The 19,588-nt window shown below is 45.6% G+C and overlaps 1 protein-coding gene across 13 annotated transcripts in view; it reads right to left on the bottom strand.

The window, feature by feature from the left end:
• Positions 1 to 452: 452 nt before the first annotated feature.
• The window catches only part of PTPRT (protein tyrosine phosphatase receptor type T), a 432,144-nt gene continuing 413,008 nt past the window's right edge, over positions 453 to 19,588 (bottom strand). For all 13 annotated transcript variants that reach the window (XM_088175102.1, XM_088175100.1, XM_088175101.1 and 10 more), the window contains 8 exons: positions 17,825 to 17,960; positions 16,553 to 16,702; positions 12,316 to 12,489; positions 8,642 to 8,773; positions 4,754 to 4,879; positions 2,692 to 2,855; positions 1,717 to 1,852; positions 453 to 1,013 (listed from right to left, as the gene is read on the bottom strand). In XM_088175102.1, coding sequence (XP_088031228.1) covers positions 960 to 1,013; positions 1,717 to 1,852; positions 2,692 to 2,855; positions 4,754 to 4,879; positions 8,642 to 8,773; positions 12,316 to 12,489; positions 16,553 to 16,702; positions 17,825 to 17,960 — 1,072 coding nt within the window. In that variant the 3' untranslated portion in view covers positions 453 to 959. The remainder of the gene's footprint in view (positions 1,014 to 1,716; positions 1,853 to 2,691; positions 2,856 to 4,753; positions 4,880 to 8,641; positions 8,774 to 12,315; positions 12,490 to 16,552; positions 16,703 to 17,824; positions 17,961 to 19,588) is intronic.

A 19,588-nucleotide genomic window follows, 5' to 3' on the forward strand; every position in this document is an offset into this window, starting at 1 on the left:
AAAAAATATTCATACCTAGTATATGAGCAATAATACCTACTTCACACCCTGTTTGTCAAGGACACACTGCACCCCAGCTAGTACTTGGGAAATGTGGTAACCAAGTTACTGAAGTTGTGAGACAAATGCCATTTGTTTGATGCAAATATTTAACCTTCAGGTTCAGGTGGCTGGGAAACTCCTCAACAGCTTCACCAGCAGCTAAAGGACACAGACCAGAGGGGTGGAACTGGGTCATGCACAGCCCTGGAAGTTGAGCAGAAACTGGGAGGAAATACTTGTGTGGAGGCAGTGAATCCATGAACAGCTTCTCATCTCCACCATCTATTTTCATGCTTAAAGGGACTACATTTGGGGAGAGAATTCCAGCGTAGTTTTTTTTTTTTTTTCCTTTTTTCTTTGTGTGTGTGTGTTGGCCTTTTCATTTGGAAAAACAAATAAAAGGAAACAGATAAGGTAGACAAATTGTAATGAAACATTTCATGTATCCCCTATGGCTATCTCATTTTTCCCAAATGACTGCTGCATGAAATTAAAAAATTAAAAGGCTGGGATTTGAGAACAAAATTATAAATTAAAAAGGAGACATTTAAAAGAGAATTTCCTAAGGGTTTCATTCCTTCCCCACTCTGCAGCAAGCAGAACAAAAACACAATCCAAAAGAGGAGAGAAGTCAGAGGGGATTAGAAAGTCCAGTCTTTCAGCCTGTCTCCCATTTTGCTAATTTTTACAGTAAGTTATTTAAGAAGCAGTAGATGTTCCAATAGAAAGCAGGCAGCAGCACACACAGGCATCATCTCCTCCTTCCAGCGAGGTCTCTGCAACCTCAGTCTCTTGCTGAGAAGGAAGGAGAAGTTTTTCTTCCCACACTTGTTACTGCCTTCCAGTGTGGGACAGGGGAGAAGCATCCGCCAGAGCTCGGGGTCTGGCACATCGTGGGGTCCCCTCCCTCTGCTGGGCTAAAAGGAACTCAAGTATTCCAGTGCAACCTCGTATACAAATTTATACTGTTCCTGAAAGAGAGGACACAAAGGAATGGCATTAGGAGATGGGAAAATTCCTCGGAGTTTCATTCTACAAGCAAAAAATACCTCCTCCCTCTTTCTTATAGGCTTTGGCAGGAGCAGGCAAACACTGGTCGTGTTTCTGAGTGATCCTGAGCAAGCATGGCTGGGAGATGGTGCTGTCAGTGGAAGAGAAAAGCACTCAAAGAGAGAGCCTCAGTCTGGACTATTCATTATTTGCCTCCAGCCCTCACTGCATGTGCTGCTTTTGAGGCACGAACTCAGTGTGATGGATGGAGATGACTGAATTCAGGACAGTTTAATCTCCTGGGCTGCAAGGAGCCAGGCCTGGGGGCTGGACTGTTCTCCCTTCCTGTTTTCAAAACATGTCACAGCACTGGGCTGGACAGGAGGACAAATCCCTGCGTGGACAGAAGGACAAATCCCACTCTTCCCACAGCCATGGTGGCAGCTCTGTGGGGTTTGACCTCCTGAGGCAGCTGGGCATGGGACACAGGGTCCATCTCTGCCAGGGCATCTCTTCAAACAGAGAAGCAGGAAAATTCACTGAACGTGCAAAACAAGACCAGTTTTAATTCTGCTGTCTTCATCTTCCCATTCATTTTGATTCATCCTGAACCAAGCCATTTTGACATCTATCCTGAAGTCCCCAGCACACACTGGGAGGGGAATGAGCAGTAAAAAGCCTTACCAGTGACTCCACCATGTTGGACTTGTTATTCCGTAGCGTTTTCACTATGTGGAACACATCGATGATGTTCTGCTGTTGGATCATTTCACACACACTGCAGATGGCACAGAAGGTGCCACTGCGTCCTCCACCGTTCCTGGGAGCAGGAAGGAGAGAACAGGTGAAGGTGGAGCTGGTGAGGCTGAGGGAAGGACAGCACACACAGCTCACAGCCCATGGACTCTGGGGAAGGTCTCTGATGTCAGGGCTGCTCATGGATGTTGAAGACTTTGTGTGCCTAAAAGAGCTCCAGGAGAGCTGGAAGGGGGCTTTGGACAAGGGATGGAGTGACAGGACAAGGGGGAATGGCTTCCCACTGCCAGAGGGCAGGGATGGATGGGATATTGGGAAGGAATTCCTCCCTGTGATGGTGCTGAGGCCCTGGCACAGGGTGCCCAGAGCAGCTGTGGCTGCCCCTGGATCCCTGGCAGTGTCCAAGGCCAGGCTGGACACTGGGGCTTGGAGCAGCCTGGGACAGGGGAACGTGTCCACCAGAACTGAGTGGGGTTTCCAAACCATTCTGTGAGTCTGTGCAAGTGGAGACCTGTAGAACAGAGGCAGGGGTGGAAGGGCTCAGGGATTCCTGGAGTGGGGGACAGGGAAGCTCGGAGTGCAGTGCTGCAGATCCCTGCTCTGGGCTCACAGCAGCTCTGTGCTCAGAGCTGGGCACACGGCAGGGCTGCTTCAGCTCTGTCTGGGCTCCAGTCACGAGCCCGACAATGTACCAGGGCTCTTGGAGCTATTTCTCACTGCAATCACTGAAATCCCTGGGCCAGGATACTATAATGCAGCACAATATTAAACTTAAAGTGTATTATAAATGTACTTTAACTCTATTTTCCCCAGCTGAAGCCTGGTAAAACCACCAGATTTGCAGATCCAGTTGTCTTCACACATCACCACGTGAGGCTGCAGACATTTCCCAGCCCTACTTACAGGCAGTGGACCACAGTGCGCCCGTCTCTGCCATCGTACTGCTCCTGCCACTTCTCCAGCCTCCTGACCACCTTCAGCAGCGAGCGTTTGGAGGGAGGGGTGTCCCTGTAGGCGGGCCAGCCGATGTACTGCAGGTGCTGCACGATGCGATAGCCGTCCTGGGGCTGCAACACAGAGAGAGCCTGCTCGGGGGCTGGGGACAGCCATGGGGCAGGGCTGGGGACACACACAGAGCCATGGGGCAGGGCTGGGGACACAGAGCCATGGGGCAGGGCTGGGGACACAGGGATAGGGCAGTGTTGTGGCTGGTACCAGGGGTCAGTCTGACCCCAGCTACCACAGATGTCCCAGACAGCAAAGTCCCACAAGGAACAGCCTGCCCAGGGGTCCCAGGCAGACTCAGCTGCAGGGGACCAATGCAGGCAAGACCTGGGCTTCAGGTGATGAACTCCTTTGGTGATTTCAGCTCTGAGTGATTTCAGCTCAGCTCATACAGTACCCGGCTGACTCAGGAACACGAGCTGGGAAGAGCTGTGTGGCTGCTCCACAGAGTTCTTTATTGGCAGCTTCTGCAAAGGGGGTCCAGTGACAGCTCCATTCCACTGAACTGGGCAGAAGCAGGGTTTTATAGGGAAGGCATGGCTTGACAGAAGGGCCAGTCATTTAGGGCTGAGGAAATATGACCAATAGTCTTACAAGGAGATAAAATGGGGTCCTGAGGTGGGAAAAAGGTCTCTTAGCCCAGTCACCATGACCAAGCAATTCTGATCTAGGCAATAACTCGCCAGGGAGGCATTGTGGAGGGCTCTGCTCCCTGCACAGGGCAGGGCTGGGAGCCCTGCTCACACAGCACCCTCCCCTCTGCACCCTCACTGCTGGTGTTCTCCACGCTGGGCACCCGGCACAGGGCTTTTCTCTGACCTGGATAACAATTATTACAGAGCCAGGCACACACCAAGTGCATGGCACCCTTGTTTGGTTTCCAGAATAAAGTTTCATCAAACTGCTCAAACAGATCAAATGTCACTTTCCTGCACTGTGCTGTGCCATAAGAAGTAGAGGCAGAGAGCAAAAATACTCTGGGGATTTTGGAGGGAAAGGGTCCTCACAAATTTGCTGGCAGTGGCTGTGGTGTTGGACACGGATGAGTGCAGGGAGCTGGGAGTGCACAGCACTCACCCTGCCAGCCCTGCATCCATGGGCCAGCTCCATCTGGGAGTCACAAAACATTGGTCTGACCGGTTTTATGGCCCCCAGGCTCTCCCTGGGACACAGGAAGGTGTCTAATATCCAACCAGTTTATCAATTTCTGTGGCTGGTCCACAAGGTTCCCTCTGCAGTGCCACACCTGAACTGCTGCACAGGCTCTGATGTGTTAAGCTGCATGGAAATATAATTTGCAGAGCCTGCTTCCATTTCTGACTAGAAAAATGAAAGAGGAACAACAAAGGAAACATAATCAATCTGGGAAACAACTAATGAGAGAAAAAACCTCTGCTGAAGCCCTTTCCTGCAGCCCTGAAGTCGGATTGCCAGGGCTCAGTGTGCAGATAAACTTTGTTTCTATCATTTCAGCTGTCCTGGGGCTCAGGGACACAGACAAAGAGTTGCTTACAGAAATGGCAGTTGCTTATTTATAGGGAAAGCAGTGGCAATTGGGAATCCCAGTCTAGCCAGTAAACATTGCATCTGTCTTCAGAGATGCTGCCTGGGAGCTGACAGATGGAAAGCTGCTGACACCATCCCAGTTTATTTCCTGCAATACTGATGGCTTTATATCGGTACTAAGTGATGAATTGTTCTCAAATATACACAGAAAAATGCTCACCATTTAAATACAGATTTTCAGCTCATATCATCCACTTGCTGCCTTCAGCCAAGAGTCCTTTAGCAATGCAGGCTGATTAAATGTTAATTAAAGGAAGTAGCTGCAGTGGAATTTCATTCCTAGGTGAGAGATTCTGCATCTCTAAACCACAAGTCTTGGCTGTGCCTCTTCCTCGAGCCAAAAAGTGTTTTTGAGGATAACTAGGGAACTAGGGTGGTATTTCTCCTCTCTTACCCTGGCCATGTTGCAAATCCGGAATATCCGGTTGATGATATCTTCATCAATGTCTGCTGAAACAAACTCCACTTGGATTGGGCCATAACAACAGGATGTCTTCTCTGGCCAGTACTGCATGCAGAGCTAGAAAAAAAACACAAAAAGCAAACAGAAATCTTAATTATTAACATAACCAATCATTCCTTTTGGATCTATAACCAGCTCAAAATCCATCACCAATCTTGTATGTTGTGGTTTTGTTCAGAGAAGATCTCATTCTAGCTCAGTAAAACATTTTATATCCTGAATATGAGGAAAAAAAAATAGTTTAGGGCCTGGACTTCTCTTCCTCTTTATTTTTGTATGAACAAAATTTGGAACTGATTGAATTCTGGGTCTAGAGGTGCAAAAAGGGTGGCCGACAAATGAAGCTTCTGTAAGGGCAGAGATTTAACAGGAACATTAAAAGACTCGTGTCTGTACATAAATTTAACAGGAACTAAAGAGAGTTGGTAAAACTGAGGAAACAGTACAGGCAGCAAGAAAATTAATCTTAATTCAAACAAACTGAAATGTCTTCTTTTCTGTAAGATAAATTTTTTAGTTTTCTGTCTCTACCAGTGAGCAGGGAAAGGAGAGTGAGTTTGTTCTGAGAGCAACAAGAGCAACTCTGATTTCAGGGTGAACCACAACTGCACCTCTGAAGTTTGTGAAGCAGGCTGGGAGTCTTTTTCTTGTGCTGGTATTACTGAGTTGGAAGGACAAAAAGCACCCTATGCACACAAATTACAATCTAAGGATTTTAAATCCAGCTGGAAATAGATCATATTTTGCTTGAGATCTCATTAGCAGTTTCTGCTAAGATTGTATTTCTTTGTGGTTTTTTTTTCTTCCTATTTTCAAGTGTAATTCTGTACAAGTTTTGAAACCCCCAGATGCTCATTTGAACTCGATCTCGAGCTTTTCAAGTTCAATCACTGCCAGCAACAACGTGGAGTGTGTGCATGGGACTGCATTAATTCTGCACTCCTGTTCTTCCTTTGATCATATAGGATTGAAATTGGGTGGGATATTCACACAATCTTAGGCATCTTTGCCCTTGTTAGTTTTTTATGATTAAGCAAGCCAGCCAAGACCACACAAGCAAGTCCTTTGAAGGCTTTCTTTACTCTTCATTCAGACTTTCAAGCTGCCTAGTGATCTCCCCTCAAAGCATCTGTCCCACAGGCAGGCACATGTGAGCCAAGCAGGAGCTTTAGCAAACAACCTCAAGGTGCAGTGGAAAGCAGAAAAAGATTAAACCTTTCCTTAGCATGGAAAATTTGCTTCTCCCAGAGCAGGTGTGTGAACACACAGGTGTAGACACTGCTGAGAACTGCCTGTCGTGTGCTCTGAGCTCCCCAGGGGTTTGTTTGCCTTTTCCCTGTACTCAGGGCACAGTTTGGGATCAGGTACTGCTGAACAGACAGGTAATGGCATCATTGTCATGCAAGGACACTGCAGGCACCGTGCCAAGTGCCCATCCAGAAAACACATCTCCAAAGGGATCTGATGATCTGCTGGAGGGTAGGAGGGAGCTGCAGAAACATCTGGATTGATGGGCTTGAGGCCACTCAATCACACAGTGGTTGTGTGGGGTCTGAAGGGCAGCAGAGCTGGGGAAGGGTCTGGAGCCCCCAGGAACAGCTGAGGGAGCTGGGAGGGCTCAGCCTGGAGCAAAGGAGGCTCGGGGGGAAACCCTCACACTCTCCAGAACTCCCTGAGGGTGCAGCCAGGTAGGGGTCAGGCTCTGTTCCCAAGGAGCAAGGGATAGGATGAGAGGAAACAGCTTCAAACGTTGCCAGGGGAAGTTTAGATGCGATATTGAGAATATTTTTTCACTGAAAGAGTGGTCAGGCAATGGCACAGCTGCCCAGAGCAGTAGTGGAGTCACCATCTCTGGGATGATTTAAAAGATGTGTTGATGTGGCACTTGGGGACATGGGTTAGTGGTGGCCTTGGTAGTGCTGAGATAACAGCTGGACTCGATGATCTTAGAGGTCTTTTCTACCCCAAATGCTTCTATGATATCAAACTGTCTCACAGTGTCCTGGTAGCTCATAAAATACAAACTTTAAAATCCTCCTTAACCTCCAGTGCCACCTGGGTGCTCTGGCATTGGCTGCACTCTCAAGGGAGGTGACACCGTGCTACAGAAACTGTCAAAGTGACTTCATGCACTGCCAAATCCCCTTTTCTGTGCCTACAGACCACATCACAACAGCAAAACTTTGCTAGGAAAAAAACTAAGCTTTGTGCAGAAAGGCAGTCACAAGAATAACACTGGCTGGGGCTGAAAGGTTTGTATTTTCCCAGAGCCAAGCCTGAGAAAGTGTGCCATTTCCAGAAAAAGATGGGGTTTGCTTTAAAGTGAAGGGAAAAAAAAATGTGAAATTTGTCTCTGGATTCAATGCCAAGATGCAGAATCAAGGAGAGTGGATGGGAGAGGAAAACAGAAGACACAGAGGAGCTCTGGTTCCTCACAGAGTGGTGGGACTCTGCAGGGCACCAGGAGAGCCCAGTGCTGAACAGAGCTGTCCCTGGGGCTGGAATGGAATCCCACTGATGGGACACCCCCTTAAGGACTGGGGTGATTGGCTTCTCCATCACCATCCAAAAAAAGAGACCAATAATTCACTGCCTTCAAGTGTGGTAAGACAGGGCAGAGAGAAATGAAAAACAAATCCATGAAGTACCAACTATTGAGGGTTCCTCTCCTGTCATTGAACAAGGGCTGTAATGGGTGAATTAACCACGCCAAATGTACTCTCCACACAAATTGCATAATTACTCCTTTTTGAAAGCTGTTATCCTCTGCCACTCATCAGCAAGGTGGCTGGAGACACCAAGGCAGGAGGAATGGAAAAAGCTCCTCCCTGGCAAGCTCAAATCCTGAAAATAATGTTGTGGCCAATAGCCAAAACCCAACTTAGACTGGAATTAAAAAGAAAAAAAAAGAGAGAGATAAAAGGACTATATTATCCTCAAACTGTGCAAAGCACATTTCTCAGTATTACAGAATCACACTGGAAATCTCAGGGGAAAGATCCTTCAAATTATTTCAGCTCTCTTGGTTTTATTCTTCTGGAAATGCCATGTGAAAAAAGCAAGCATGAAGCACCCTGGGGCTGTGGTAGGGAGCATTTTCCTGAACCAAACACAGAAATATGGAAGGGGAGAAAGTGGGTTTGGGAGGGAAATTTTAGCCTGCAAACACGAAGTAATTCTGTAATATATAAAGTATGTATATAAAACCTTTTGATACTTTTAAATATATCTATTTTACATAATTTTATATCAAAGTACTCATATAATAAATGGGGAGACTTTGTAGCAACTTTCCAGTACATAAAAGGGGCTTACAGGAAGGCTGGAGGGGGACTTTTCAGAAGGGTATGAAGTGATAGGAAAAAGGGGAATAGCATTAAGCTGAGGGAGGGCCAAGTAAATAGGATATCAGGAAGAAATTCCTCTCTGTGAGGGTGGGCAGGCCCTGGCACAGGGTGCCCAGAGCAGCTGTGGCTGCCCCTGGATCCCTGGCAGTGCCCAAGGCCAGGCTGGATGGGGTTTGGAGCACCCTGGGACAGTGGAAGGTGTCCCTGCCCATGGCAGGGGGTTGTAGTAAGATGGTCTTTAAGGTCCCTTCCCATCCAAACCCTTCTATGATCCCTGTTAATTACAATAAGAATTAGCTTACAAAGAGCCAGGCATATGGACTTATTCTCCCTTAAAATCCCAAAACATCACTTATTACTTTCCAGCTCACCCTCATTTATCTCTGGGGGTGGGAGGGCACCAGAAAATGGCAGCAGGGACTCTGCTGGATTTGAGAAAGGAGTGCCATGGCAGGAATGAAGAGCCACTCACCTGTGCTGCATCCATCTCATTGAGCATCACCACGGAGGAGCAGTTGTAATCAAACACCAGCCTCCAGAAGTCTGCAATGGTGTTGGGCAAAGGGTGCTGGGTGACAATGAAGGCAGCAGGTTGCTTGTGGCTCTAACAAAAGAATAAGATTAGTTAAAAAAAAAAAAAAAAATTCAATCAAGTTTTATTCAAAGGAATATTATACCCAGGAGGCTGTGGGGAGGCAATCTGAGGCATTTAACCAGATTATACAAATCACATCTCCTGCTCTTGTTATCGCTCCACAATGAATGAACGCCTCGTAATGGGATTCTTTTGCTCCCAATAAAGACATTTCATTAAAGAAGTGTCACAAGAGCAGAGATTACCCAAATCAATTATTTATATTTTGAGACTCAGCAAATAATGCTAATTCTACTATTACTACTGCTATGACTATCAGTAATATTAATAATTGGAAGGAAAACAGCTGGAAGCAAATGCTCTCCTTTGTGCTGCAGTGGCCTCGAGGAGCTCCAGAAGGGATTAGTCCCCTCTGCTGTGGCTGCCTGGGGGTGCAGTGTGACAGGGGTGGCACTTTTGGATCCCAGCCATCCTTTATGATCTCGTGGGGCAACATTCAAAGCCTGTGACACTGGCATTTGATTTCTGATGTTATTCTTTCACCTCAAAAAGGCTCCCTGACCTTAGTCTCCCTAAGCACAGAAGGGAGGAGCTGTGCCCCCAGCCTCTGTGGGGCTGAGTTAATCGATGTTTGTGAGGCTCTCAGGGATGAAAGGCAACAAGCTGAAAACTTTATCACTTCCCAACCACGGCAGGCAGGGCTTAAATGAGCCTGGAAACTGCACAGTCCTTTGTGCTGTACATCTGTGAAGCAGACTTGAATCGAAAGGCACACTAATTCTGAGGTAAAGAAAACAAAAAAGCACAAAAAACCCTCCAGTGGTATAAGATTTTGGGTTTAACTTGAAGAAATAAATAAAATCCTGAAGTATTAAGCTGTCCACTCTGGGGGTTTGCCTTTTCTCCTCCATGTGAGGCAGGTGTGGGTGGAAGTGCTGGGCAGGCCATGCTGGGAAAAAGGATCTGTGAGTTTGCTCCTGAGGAGGGTGATGGGGCGTGATGTAGAGAGAAGGAAAAGCAAGTAATTTATTGGGGAATTTTAGTCTGGAACAGACTTTTGTCTTTTTTATCTCTTTTGTGTTTTTCCCCACTCTACATTCTACAGCTAGAAACACCAGAATGGGACAAAAGTTGTGAAGAATACCAAACCACTGGTGGCAACAGAGTGGCAGATGAAATACTGAGGTTTATCTCTAAACTAAACACCAGAACGTTCCTGCTATGGTTTTTTCATGGTGTGCCAGCAGCAAACCTGGCTAAACTCTTGGCTGAAGGCCACGTGTGCTTGTGGGGTTTGCCATTAGGAGAAAAAGAAACCCTCCCCAGCTCTTTGCTACAGGGGAGGAGCCAGGTTCACTGTCCTGTCCAAGGGAAGGTGACACACAGGTGTGAATTACTCATGCAAGAGAACATGGGTGGGATTATGGGGCAATGATGATGTCAGGGACACATAAATTCATGTTTTTCTCCAAACCCCATGGATTAAACACAAATCTATTATCGCTTCTTCATGGCTTCACTCATGACGAGACTTAAGTCTCATTTTTTAAGGATTATGTTGCATTGTTTTGGGGGAAGCTGAGGGACAGTTTTGCTCCTTTTTAGGCAATATGGGATGGAGGGTGTCCTCTAAGAGTCCCTGCTCAGCACAAGACTTCACACACAGATCTGTCCTCAGCAAGAACAACTATGGAAATGTAGGATTCTGGCTGTTCCCCTGTGATTATTTTTGTCCCCAAGAATTCCTGAATCCTTTATATAAAGATAAAGGAGAGTCAAAGAACATCACAGTGGCTGAATTGCAATGACAGGTGAAAAATTGCTTTGTACTTAAAAAAAAATTAATCCACTGGAATTTTGTGGGGAAGGATACAAATATTTGCAAAAATTATTTCAGGTAATGAGGGCTGAAATGTACAAACATTCCCAATCCCTAAGAAACCAAAGACTGGATTGTGCTTCTGCAGATGTGCAAAAACCCTAAACACACTTAAAAAAAACAAGTTTGCTTAGGCATGTTTGCAATGAAAACGTCAAAATCTTGCTGAAAAAAATCTAAAATAAATTATGTGGCCACTTGACTCAATATCTTAAATGCAACAGTACCACTGTTTCCCAAAGATTGAAGAACAGACAAAATTAAAAAACAGAGACCCTGCTGCTGCCAGGGAAAAAATGATGGCATTTCACCCTGGATCGTATTTACACATACTCCAACTGCAGTAATTAGTGGCTTTAAAGACATCTGTGTCCAAAGGCAGCACAGCAAAAAGCCATCAACATAATTCATCCTCCACAAATGACCCATGCTGTGAGATTCCAGGCTATAAACAAAACGAGGGAAAACGCCTTTGGACAGAGTCACATCAGCTCAACTCACATCCTTTAGCCTGAAAATATTTTGCACATCTGATCCCTGCACTCCCACATTCTTAACTGCATAAGATCAAATCAATCACTCACTCCACACTGCAAATTATCCTTTTCCAAGAGCTGACCTGGCAAACATTTCTCTTCCCAATGGATACAAAAACCAATGTATGGGCAGAGCTGTCCCCCCACGTTTTCATGCATTTACCTTCCTGTGATCCAGCCTCAGACTGCACACTGAGGGATGCCTTTGCCAAAAATTTCCTACCAATGTGATGCAGAACTAGGGTGTGTGATGACAGAGTAACAGAATGGAACAGAATATGCTGAGTTGGAAGGGATCTCAAGGATCATGGAGTCCAGCTCCTGGCCCTGCACAGCCCCACACCCACGAGTGCCCAAAAGTATTGTCTGAAAGCTTCTTGAACTCTGTCAGGCTTGTGCTGCCCACTTCCCTGGGATGTCCTAGAGGACATATTTTGGTGATGAAGAGAAAATTCACGTGCTTTGCCTGGTTTGGAGATACCAGACTCAGAAACTACAGCTAAGTAAGTTTTTTTCCTTTAGCTCCATTCTCCCAGAAAAGCATCATGAGAGTGGATGAACAATGCTGGCCATGTGTTTATGTACAGAATCACAAATGGGACAGGACTGCTGTGGAATGTCTCCCGAGCTGTTCATTTCCAGCATCAGCCTCATTCCACGGTTGGGACAATGGGAAGGCACCAGCAGCTCACATCCTCGGCAGCAGCCACAGAACTCAGTGTTACAACCCACTTTGAAAGTTTTTTGACCAATCACAAGAAGCAAAAGCATATTGACAGTAGTTTTATCCAACCACTAGAAGTACATAAAACAATGGTTAAAAAAAATGGTTGCTTATTTCAAATACAATACCGACTTGCAAACCTTAAAATTCAACGCACAGAGAAACTTAGAACTTCCTGATATCTTGCCAGATATACTTTTCTGCAGCTTAGAGAGTTACTCTAGCCAAGGGTTAATACAAAGACCACTGTTTTGTCTGTCCTTGCTTTCTGCACCTCCCATAACTTTTGCTCTGACAAACCTCACGGCTACCGCTGAGCTCTAACTGCAGCTCTGCCGTTTGTGACGCCTGCTCTTTACAGCTCTCCCCACATTTCAAGGACTCCCAGAGACGTGGGCAGGGCAGTGCTTACATCCATGAGGGCGGCGTTGATGTAGTTGCTGGACTCTCCATCCACGGAGATGAGGAAGGGCAGGCAGCGGTCCAGGGGCAGCACGTCCATGGCGCGGTTCTTGTCGTGGTTGCGCGGCAGCAGCCCGATGCTGCAGTCCTCCGGCCGCACCCGCGGCGTCACGATGTTCAGGGTCTGCCGGGCACCAGCAGGGGACAGGGACACAGACATGAGCCTCGCTGCCGGCTCTAACATGCACGCCACAAGCGCAGTGTGTTGTTTGAAAGGGACTCAAGAGCAGCGGAGCGCTGGATGTTGCCTACAGGTGCGGAGTTGCCCATGGGAAAAGCTTGGTGAGAACACAGAGCTTTCCCAAGGGGCTGGCCTGGGAGCAGAGGTTTTCCCAGGAACAAACAAAGGCACGTGTGTAGCCGGGGAAAGGGGTTTTAACCCTTTAAGTGTGGCAGAAATAAGAGGCACAGCTACATGGTCGTCTGTCATGACAGGAAGAAAGAGCCAAGTTTATTCAGAAACACTCTTGGTTTTATAGCAGGACTGCAATTCCCAGGGTAGAGAAAAGGTGATTGGTTCAGAGAGAAGACACCCCATGGCCAGGGCCTGGGCACACACCACAACAGGTGTTCTATCTTTGTTATTAATTCCTTTTTATTTTTTTTTTATACCAAATTATCACCCTGGGAGAAATTCTCCCTAGCCTTGAGCTGGACCAGCTCATGGGCTGGGAACAGAGCTGAGAAGATCCAGCCTGGAATATTTTTCAGGCTGTAATTTTCTTGCTTTCTCAATATGTGTCCCACACACGTGCTACTGTTTACAGAGTGTGTATTTTGAGAACTCTGTTGTTTATAATGAAAACAACTGTGCAAGGCACTGCCTGCTCTGACCAATGGGCTGCATTCTGCCCCTGCTGTAGTGCTTGAATATATTTAAGGAGTGTGTGTTACAATAAACTTTGTCTCCTTCCTATCTTGAAGGATGACCGTGTTGCTCTGTGTTTTATTACTACTGTTCCAAGGGTTAATCCCTAATTAACAGCAATATACAGGTAAAGCCTTACAGAATCAGGGCTTTGTTACCATTGTAAAATCTTGGCTCAGGCCATCTACTTCAGCTAAGCAGGAAAGGGCTGTGGGAAAGAGACTCAGCTGAATTAGAGGTAGAAAAACAAGTTACAGAACCATTATGTGCTCACATCGTGGTTTATGGTGGTTGGTTGAATTGCATTTGTTGTGCTTAAATGGGATGGAACTGATTATGGGGTGACTGGTTAGAAAGAACTGGTTTTTGCAATAAAGGGCTCTCAGTAAAGGGTGTCCTTCTGCTTTGTAACATTTGGCATCCCAGAGATAAAGAGGAGGAAGTGCTAAGGAGTTTGTTGCTGTTATAACACATTGTGTGTTGCACATTACCCTGAGGAACTCTTCCAAACATTGTTGGAAGAGCAAAAACTGAAAGCACTGTACTATAGAGACATTTCCAGCTCTCCACAGAGCAGCTAGACAACATTCCTGTTATTTCCTAGAGGCTGGAAATAGGCATCACAGGTGGAAGATGCAGCTTTGAGCTGGTGATGGAGTGGAAGCTCCTCCTGTTTCTACCATCCTTAGGGTGGAAGCACAAATCCTTCCCCCTCTTCAGGTGGGTCCTGTGCAGGTGTACCCTGAGAACTGAGCACCCAGCAGGTCAGACTGTGTTCAGAGCCTCTGGTGATCCATCAAACTGCTGACTTATAAAAACCTGAGATAAAATGTTGTTCTGGGGTTTTATAACAGAAAAGTCTATTTGTTTCATACATTATTTAGATTGTTACTTTCCTTTTGAAGTGACACAGGATTTTTCACTTACATAGTCATACCTAATCTCTGGGGCCTTGCTGTCAGTCTTTGACTGTCATCAGCTTGACAGACTATGTTTCTTTATATCTATTTTACTTTTCTGTTCCCCACTGTGGAGGCTTCCTGACAAACCAGTCCAGGTTGGTCAACAAGGATCAAAACTCAGAAATCAAAGTGAATGCATCTTAGAACCAGTGCTTAAGTGGTGGTAGATCAGTTGCTGCCTGATGTCTTTGTATTTTCACTTTTACATCTCCCCTTCCTGAGCAAAGCCCATGGAGTCCTACAGTGAACTCTCTGTAGCCAGAAGAATACAAAATTTAAGGGGCCAAAAAAAATTCTTACAAAGAGCTGGACTTCTGCCACAGAAAGGTTATGAATGAAGAAAAGAGGAAGGTCAAACGGTCTAAGATAAAAGAATGTGTCAAAGTATAAAACTTGAAATAATATAGTTGCTCTAAATTATTCAGGTTCTACATTGTCTGGAGATGGAAAGCAGGGAGTCTGGCTGGGGAGACAACATGAAATCTCAGATCTCTGACAGTGCAGATAATCAGGCAGGTGACTTGCTAGTGATTTACTCCTGCCTATTTTATGCTACTCCTCTCTCTCCCTTGTTCCTGTACTGATTCAGATTACAAAAACTCTCCAGAGTGAGCTTTTGTGTGTCCAGACAACATGTAGAGCATGAAAAATACATCTAGCCTTACCTCAGGGCCAGTGGGACCAAAATACCACAAACTGCAAGCACAGATCTATAGTTATAGCAACTGGTTCCTAAAGATTGCAACAGAGATACCAGCTTTTGCATTAAATCCAGACAATCAGGGCTGAGGAACGCTCTGAGCCAAAATCCTGTAAAAATAGATTCTACAACGAGACAGACACCCAACCTCTTATGCAAAGCACAGTGGAGCAGTTCCTTCCCACAGGAGCTGCCAGCCCCTGGCAGCTCAAAAGAACAAGCACAGAGGTGACAAATCCCATCTCATATCATGACAAAATACACCCAGCAAGTGGTGGCTTTTTTTTAATAGTGTTTTTTTTTAAATAGCATTTGATGAAGGTCGACCCTGGCTCCTTCATGCTGAGCATTCAGAACCAGAAACACTTTTACAGACCTGCTATCACTTGATAGAACCAGATCTTTTTTTAATTGAACTGCCATCAGTTGGGATCCACATTCTTTATCTCACTATACCAACCCTGATGATTCCCTGTAAGGCTTCAGATAAAAGACACAAATCCTCCCTTTGCATAGAGAGGGAGGAAAAGAGGCCTCTGACACAGGCTGGGGCTCCAAAAAGACATTCTCTTGCTGCAAAAGACACTTTCCTGGGAGAGGGGGTGGGAATTTACTATAATTAAAGCAATCTCCACCTTTTTACTCTGACTGAGTGGCCTCAACAAATTGTAGGTGTCTCTTTCTTCCCTATCAAACTCACCTTGCTCCACATTTCCCACAGTATTCCTTTTTCTCTACATGGGTGTTGGCTCAAAATCATGGAATCCACAGAATGTTTTGGTTTGGAAGAGACTTTAAAGCCCATCCATTCCATCTCTGCCATGGGCAGGGGTAGCCACAGCTGCTCTGGGCACCCTGTGCCAGTGTCCCTTCAGCCTCACAGTAAAGAATTAAAGATTCATGGGGAATAAGACTGGAAAACTTAGTCCAGTCTTCAGAATTCTGGGTGAATTCTCCACTTTGTGACAGGAAAAACTGCACAGGGCCCATAGCTGAAGTGTCCCAAGCCCATTTACCAGGGTGGGATAAAAAATGAAGACAGGAAACAAAGGAATTTTGTTGCTGTTTTGTTGCTTGCCCTGGGCAAAGAGCACTAAAATGGAGCACTTGTGAGTTTTACTGCCCATCATTTTGTGTCTCATCACCAGGTACCTGGCAAAACATCTGCACTGAACTGAGGGATTCATTGGCATTTAATTGAAAATTAACAATGGCCAAAATGATGCTCACTGAGCTCCCTCTCTCCCCTGTGTGGAAGGTTGTCAACAAGTTGATTGTCAAAGCTTGGAAGCACCATATGAGCCACAAGAATGGATAATAAGGCACCTTGAGGCATAAATGTTTCTGTATAAATTATGGAAGGAAATGAACAACACAATACTGATTAAAATACGAAGTACAGCATTATGTGTGAAAATTAGTACCCTTGTTCTACTGGAGTGATGGGGACAATTTTTTCCTTGCTGAAGGCTGGATGGTCCATGCTCAAAAACAAACCTCTGCCTGACCCAGAAGTACAACAACAAAAATCAACTGAAATCAGACCTTGGCTCAGTCCCCCTTGTCTGCTCTGCTGGAAATCACAAAATAACACACAGAAAATGATTAAACACCTCCAATACACCAACTGCAGTGACTGGGAAATATATGAAATTACCTGAAACTCATCTTTTATCTGGCTGGAATTGGTCTGTGGATCCAGTCTGCTGATGTTGTAATATATGGATCTGAACTCACAGACTGGAATGGCTGTGTTGCCACAGAGACATGCCTCCAAAATGGCATCATGGACAAACACGTACTGCTCCTGCACAGGGGAGGGGAGGAGATATTAAAATCACATTTTTAATACAGATCATGAAGTATCACTCTTCTTTTTTTCTTAAGTCATGCCCAATATGCATATTTGGCTCTGTTTCACGTGGAGACAAATTACACAGTGTGCTGTATGACAGCTTTGTGAGCATATTTCATCCATCATCAAATGTGAGGTCTGGTGTTGACTTCAGATTTACAAGGAAAATGGGGAGCTCAGGAATGTTGGGACAAAATGGGGGTGGGCTGAGGAAGACAACAGAGTGTAAAACCTCTCTATCCACAGGGCAATGGTCAGGGATAGACCTCCAATAACACCAGAGAGTCACAGAATTGTTTAGGTTGGTAAAGACCTCTAAGATGACTCAATCCAAGCCAGCACTGCCAAATTAACCACGGAACTTGTCCCCAAGTGCCACATCTACATGTCTGTTAGATCCTTGCAGGGATGGTGACTCCACCTTTAAATCCTTTAAACGAAGAAACTTTTCCTAATATACAATTTAACCTTCCCTGGCACAGCTGCACAGAACTAACAGGTTTCTTCAGAACTCTGGGTTCTGGGTATTTTGGGTAAAACTGTTTCCCTAAAGTAAATAGGGGAAGTCCAATAAAGTTAACAGCCCTTCTCTGTTCCAGGCTGTTATCCTGTCCCTCAGGAGGGGAAGGGGTTAAGGGACACAGTTAAAACCTGTGCAGAGTTCCACAGGAGTTTGTGCAGCTGCCAGACACTGTGTGATGGAGCACCCAAATCTTGAATCAAAGACGTTTTCTTTGCTTAGCTTGTAATAGATATACACTAGGTACTACTGGAGCCTGCAGTGTTCCTATGAATGAGTCATGAGAGGCTTCAGGAGCTCTTTTTTTTTTTGCCTTCTATGAGAATAAAATTAATCAGCAATGCACAGACCTAAACTTGAAGGTCTGCCCTCCTGTCTTGGAGGCCCCGAGTAGCTGGCAGTGAATTGATTCAGTGCAAATCCCAGCATGTTTAGCCACTGAAAGCTCTGCATAATGAAGGCACAGAGCGAGCCAGTGTTGACTTGACAAACATCTGGGCAGAGAAGCTGACAGGAAAGCAGCACCCCGTGCAGGGAGAGCTGCTGGCACCCACCTCTGTCTGCACCAGATTGACCCTTTGGGAGCGCAGCTCTCGCACGCAGTTGAATATATCCACCACGCCCTCGTTCTCTGCCATGTCCAGCATGATGTCGATGGCAATAAAGCACCCCGTCCTCCCGGCCCCAGCACTGCAAAAGGAAAAAGCAGGAGGTTCTGAGAGGCAGGGCTCTGTGAAGGAGACAATAACAGCAACACACACACACACACACCACTGTCTCCTCCCAGGAGCTGCTCCCGCTCCCTGCTGGATTCATTTTTCTGTTTTAGGATTTAAGAGAAGGAGGGGAAATAGTATTTCTTGAAAGGGAAGCTTTGTGTTATTGAACATCAACAAAATATTGCAAAAATCCTCATTATAATTTTACAGGTCAGGTCACCTGCACACCTCTCATCACACAGGGGAGAGCAGCCGCCAGGTTGCAAACACACAATTCCAGAAATTTTCTTCCCTGGGACTCTCTAGAAGGCATTCATACATTTGCTCCAGTAGCATGATGAAAGGAGCTCAGTCCTCCACCTCAAATGCTTCTTTTCCCTTTTGAATACAGAGCAGTTTGGATCCCGAGGAGGGCGATTTCAAGTTATGGATTGTAAATTACAGAGAAAGGAGCTCGAGGCTACTTGAACCCTTCAGTTCAGAGCTCCTCACTGCTTGTGAGAATTGGGCCATCTCCTGCAAAACCCTGTTGTCATCGTGTCCTCCTTCCCCTCCGGGAAATCATCCAAACTGCTTAGGTGTGAAGGATGGAGAGAGGAGAACGTCTCTTCACATTACTCTGAAGGAGGCAGAACTCTGCTCAAACCAGGGAAACTTCAGCTGCACTGAAAATTCCACCAGAGCCGAAAGCAAGGAGATATGAATGACCATAAATTAATGGACCAGATTAATCAACTGCTGAATAGAGAGAAGATATTTTTCATTTGCAGAATTTTAATGAATTAGTGGCATTTCCTCTCCCTTTATCTCTCAGCTTTTCAGAATTTTAACAAATAGTTTTAATAGTTCTATATTTAGAGGATCCTGGCACTTCATAAATATCGAACAGTGATATTATCCAGCCAGGCACTGGTGGGGAGAATTTGGTAATTACCACTTAAAGCAAGTCATTAAAATTCAAAAGCAAATAAATAACACAGAGGAAATGGCATTTATTCATTAAAATGGGAAGGATGAAAAATCTCTCCTTGCTTTCTTGGTGACAATTGAGTCAGGTTCAGACACCTTCCAGGGCCAGCCCCATGTCATGGCACCAAAGCAGGAAACTCAGGTCCTCAGCTGTAAATGAAATCTCTTCTGCCAACTCTTCAAGCTTAGCTTTACTTGATTATAAAACTGACTCACTGCTTGCTAAAAAAATCCAACAAAACAAAACACCCACCCAATCCAATGCTGCTTAGAAAAGATAAGATTTAATTGATTTTCCTTTTTAAAGAAGTTGTGGGATATAATTTCTCTCTCTTTCTCAAGACACAGAGTGGGAGCTAGAGGCAATTCCCTGTGGATTGCTTAGGGGTGAGATTTTGGGACAGCCAGCTCTGCTCTCTAACCTTGTGCTCAAGCCACATCTTTAGCTCACACATGTCCTGAGCCCTGCAGATGTAGCTGCTGCTACAAACCCAAACTCCTTTCCTTGCATTTGAAGTCATTTAACTCCTTTTATTTGCTAGCTGGAAGTCGCTGGGCATGATTTTAATCTGAGATTCCCACCCCAACTCCTGAGCTTTGAGGAAGCCAAGGTGCCCAAGGGCTGGCAGC

The sequence above is a fragment of the Sturnus vulgaris genome, chromosome 17 (genome assembly GCF_052056855.1).
Source record: "Sturnus vulgaris isolate bStuVul1 chromosome 17, bStuVul1.hap1, whole genome shotgun sequence".
NCBI classification, from domain to species: Eukaryota; Metazoa; Chordata; class Aves; order Passeriformes; family Sturnidae; genus Sturnus; species Sturnus vulgaris.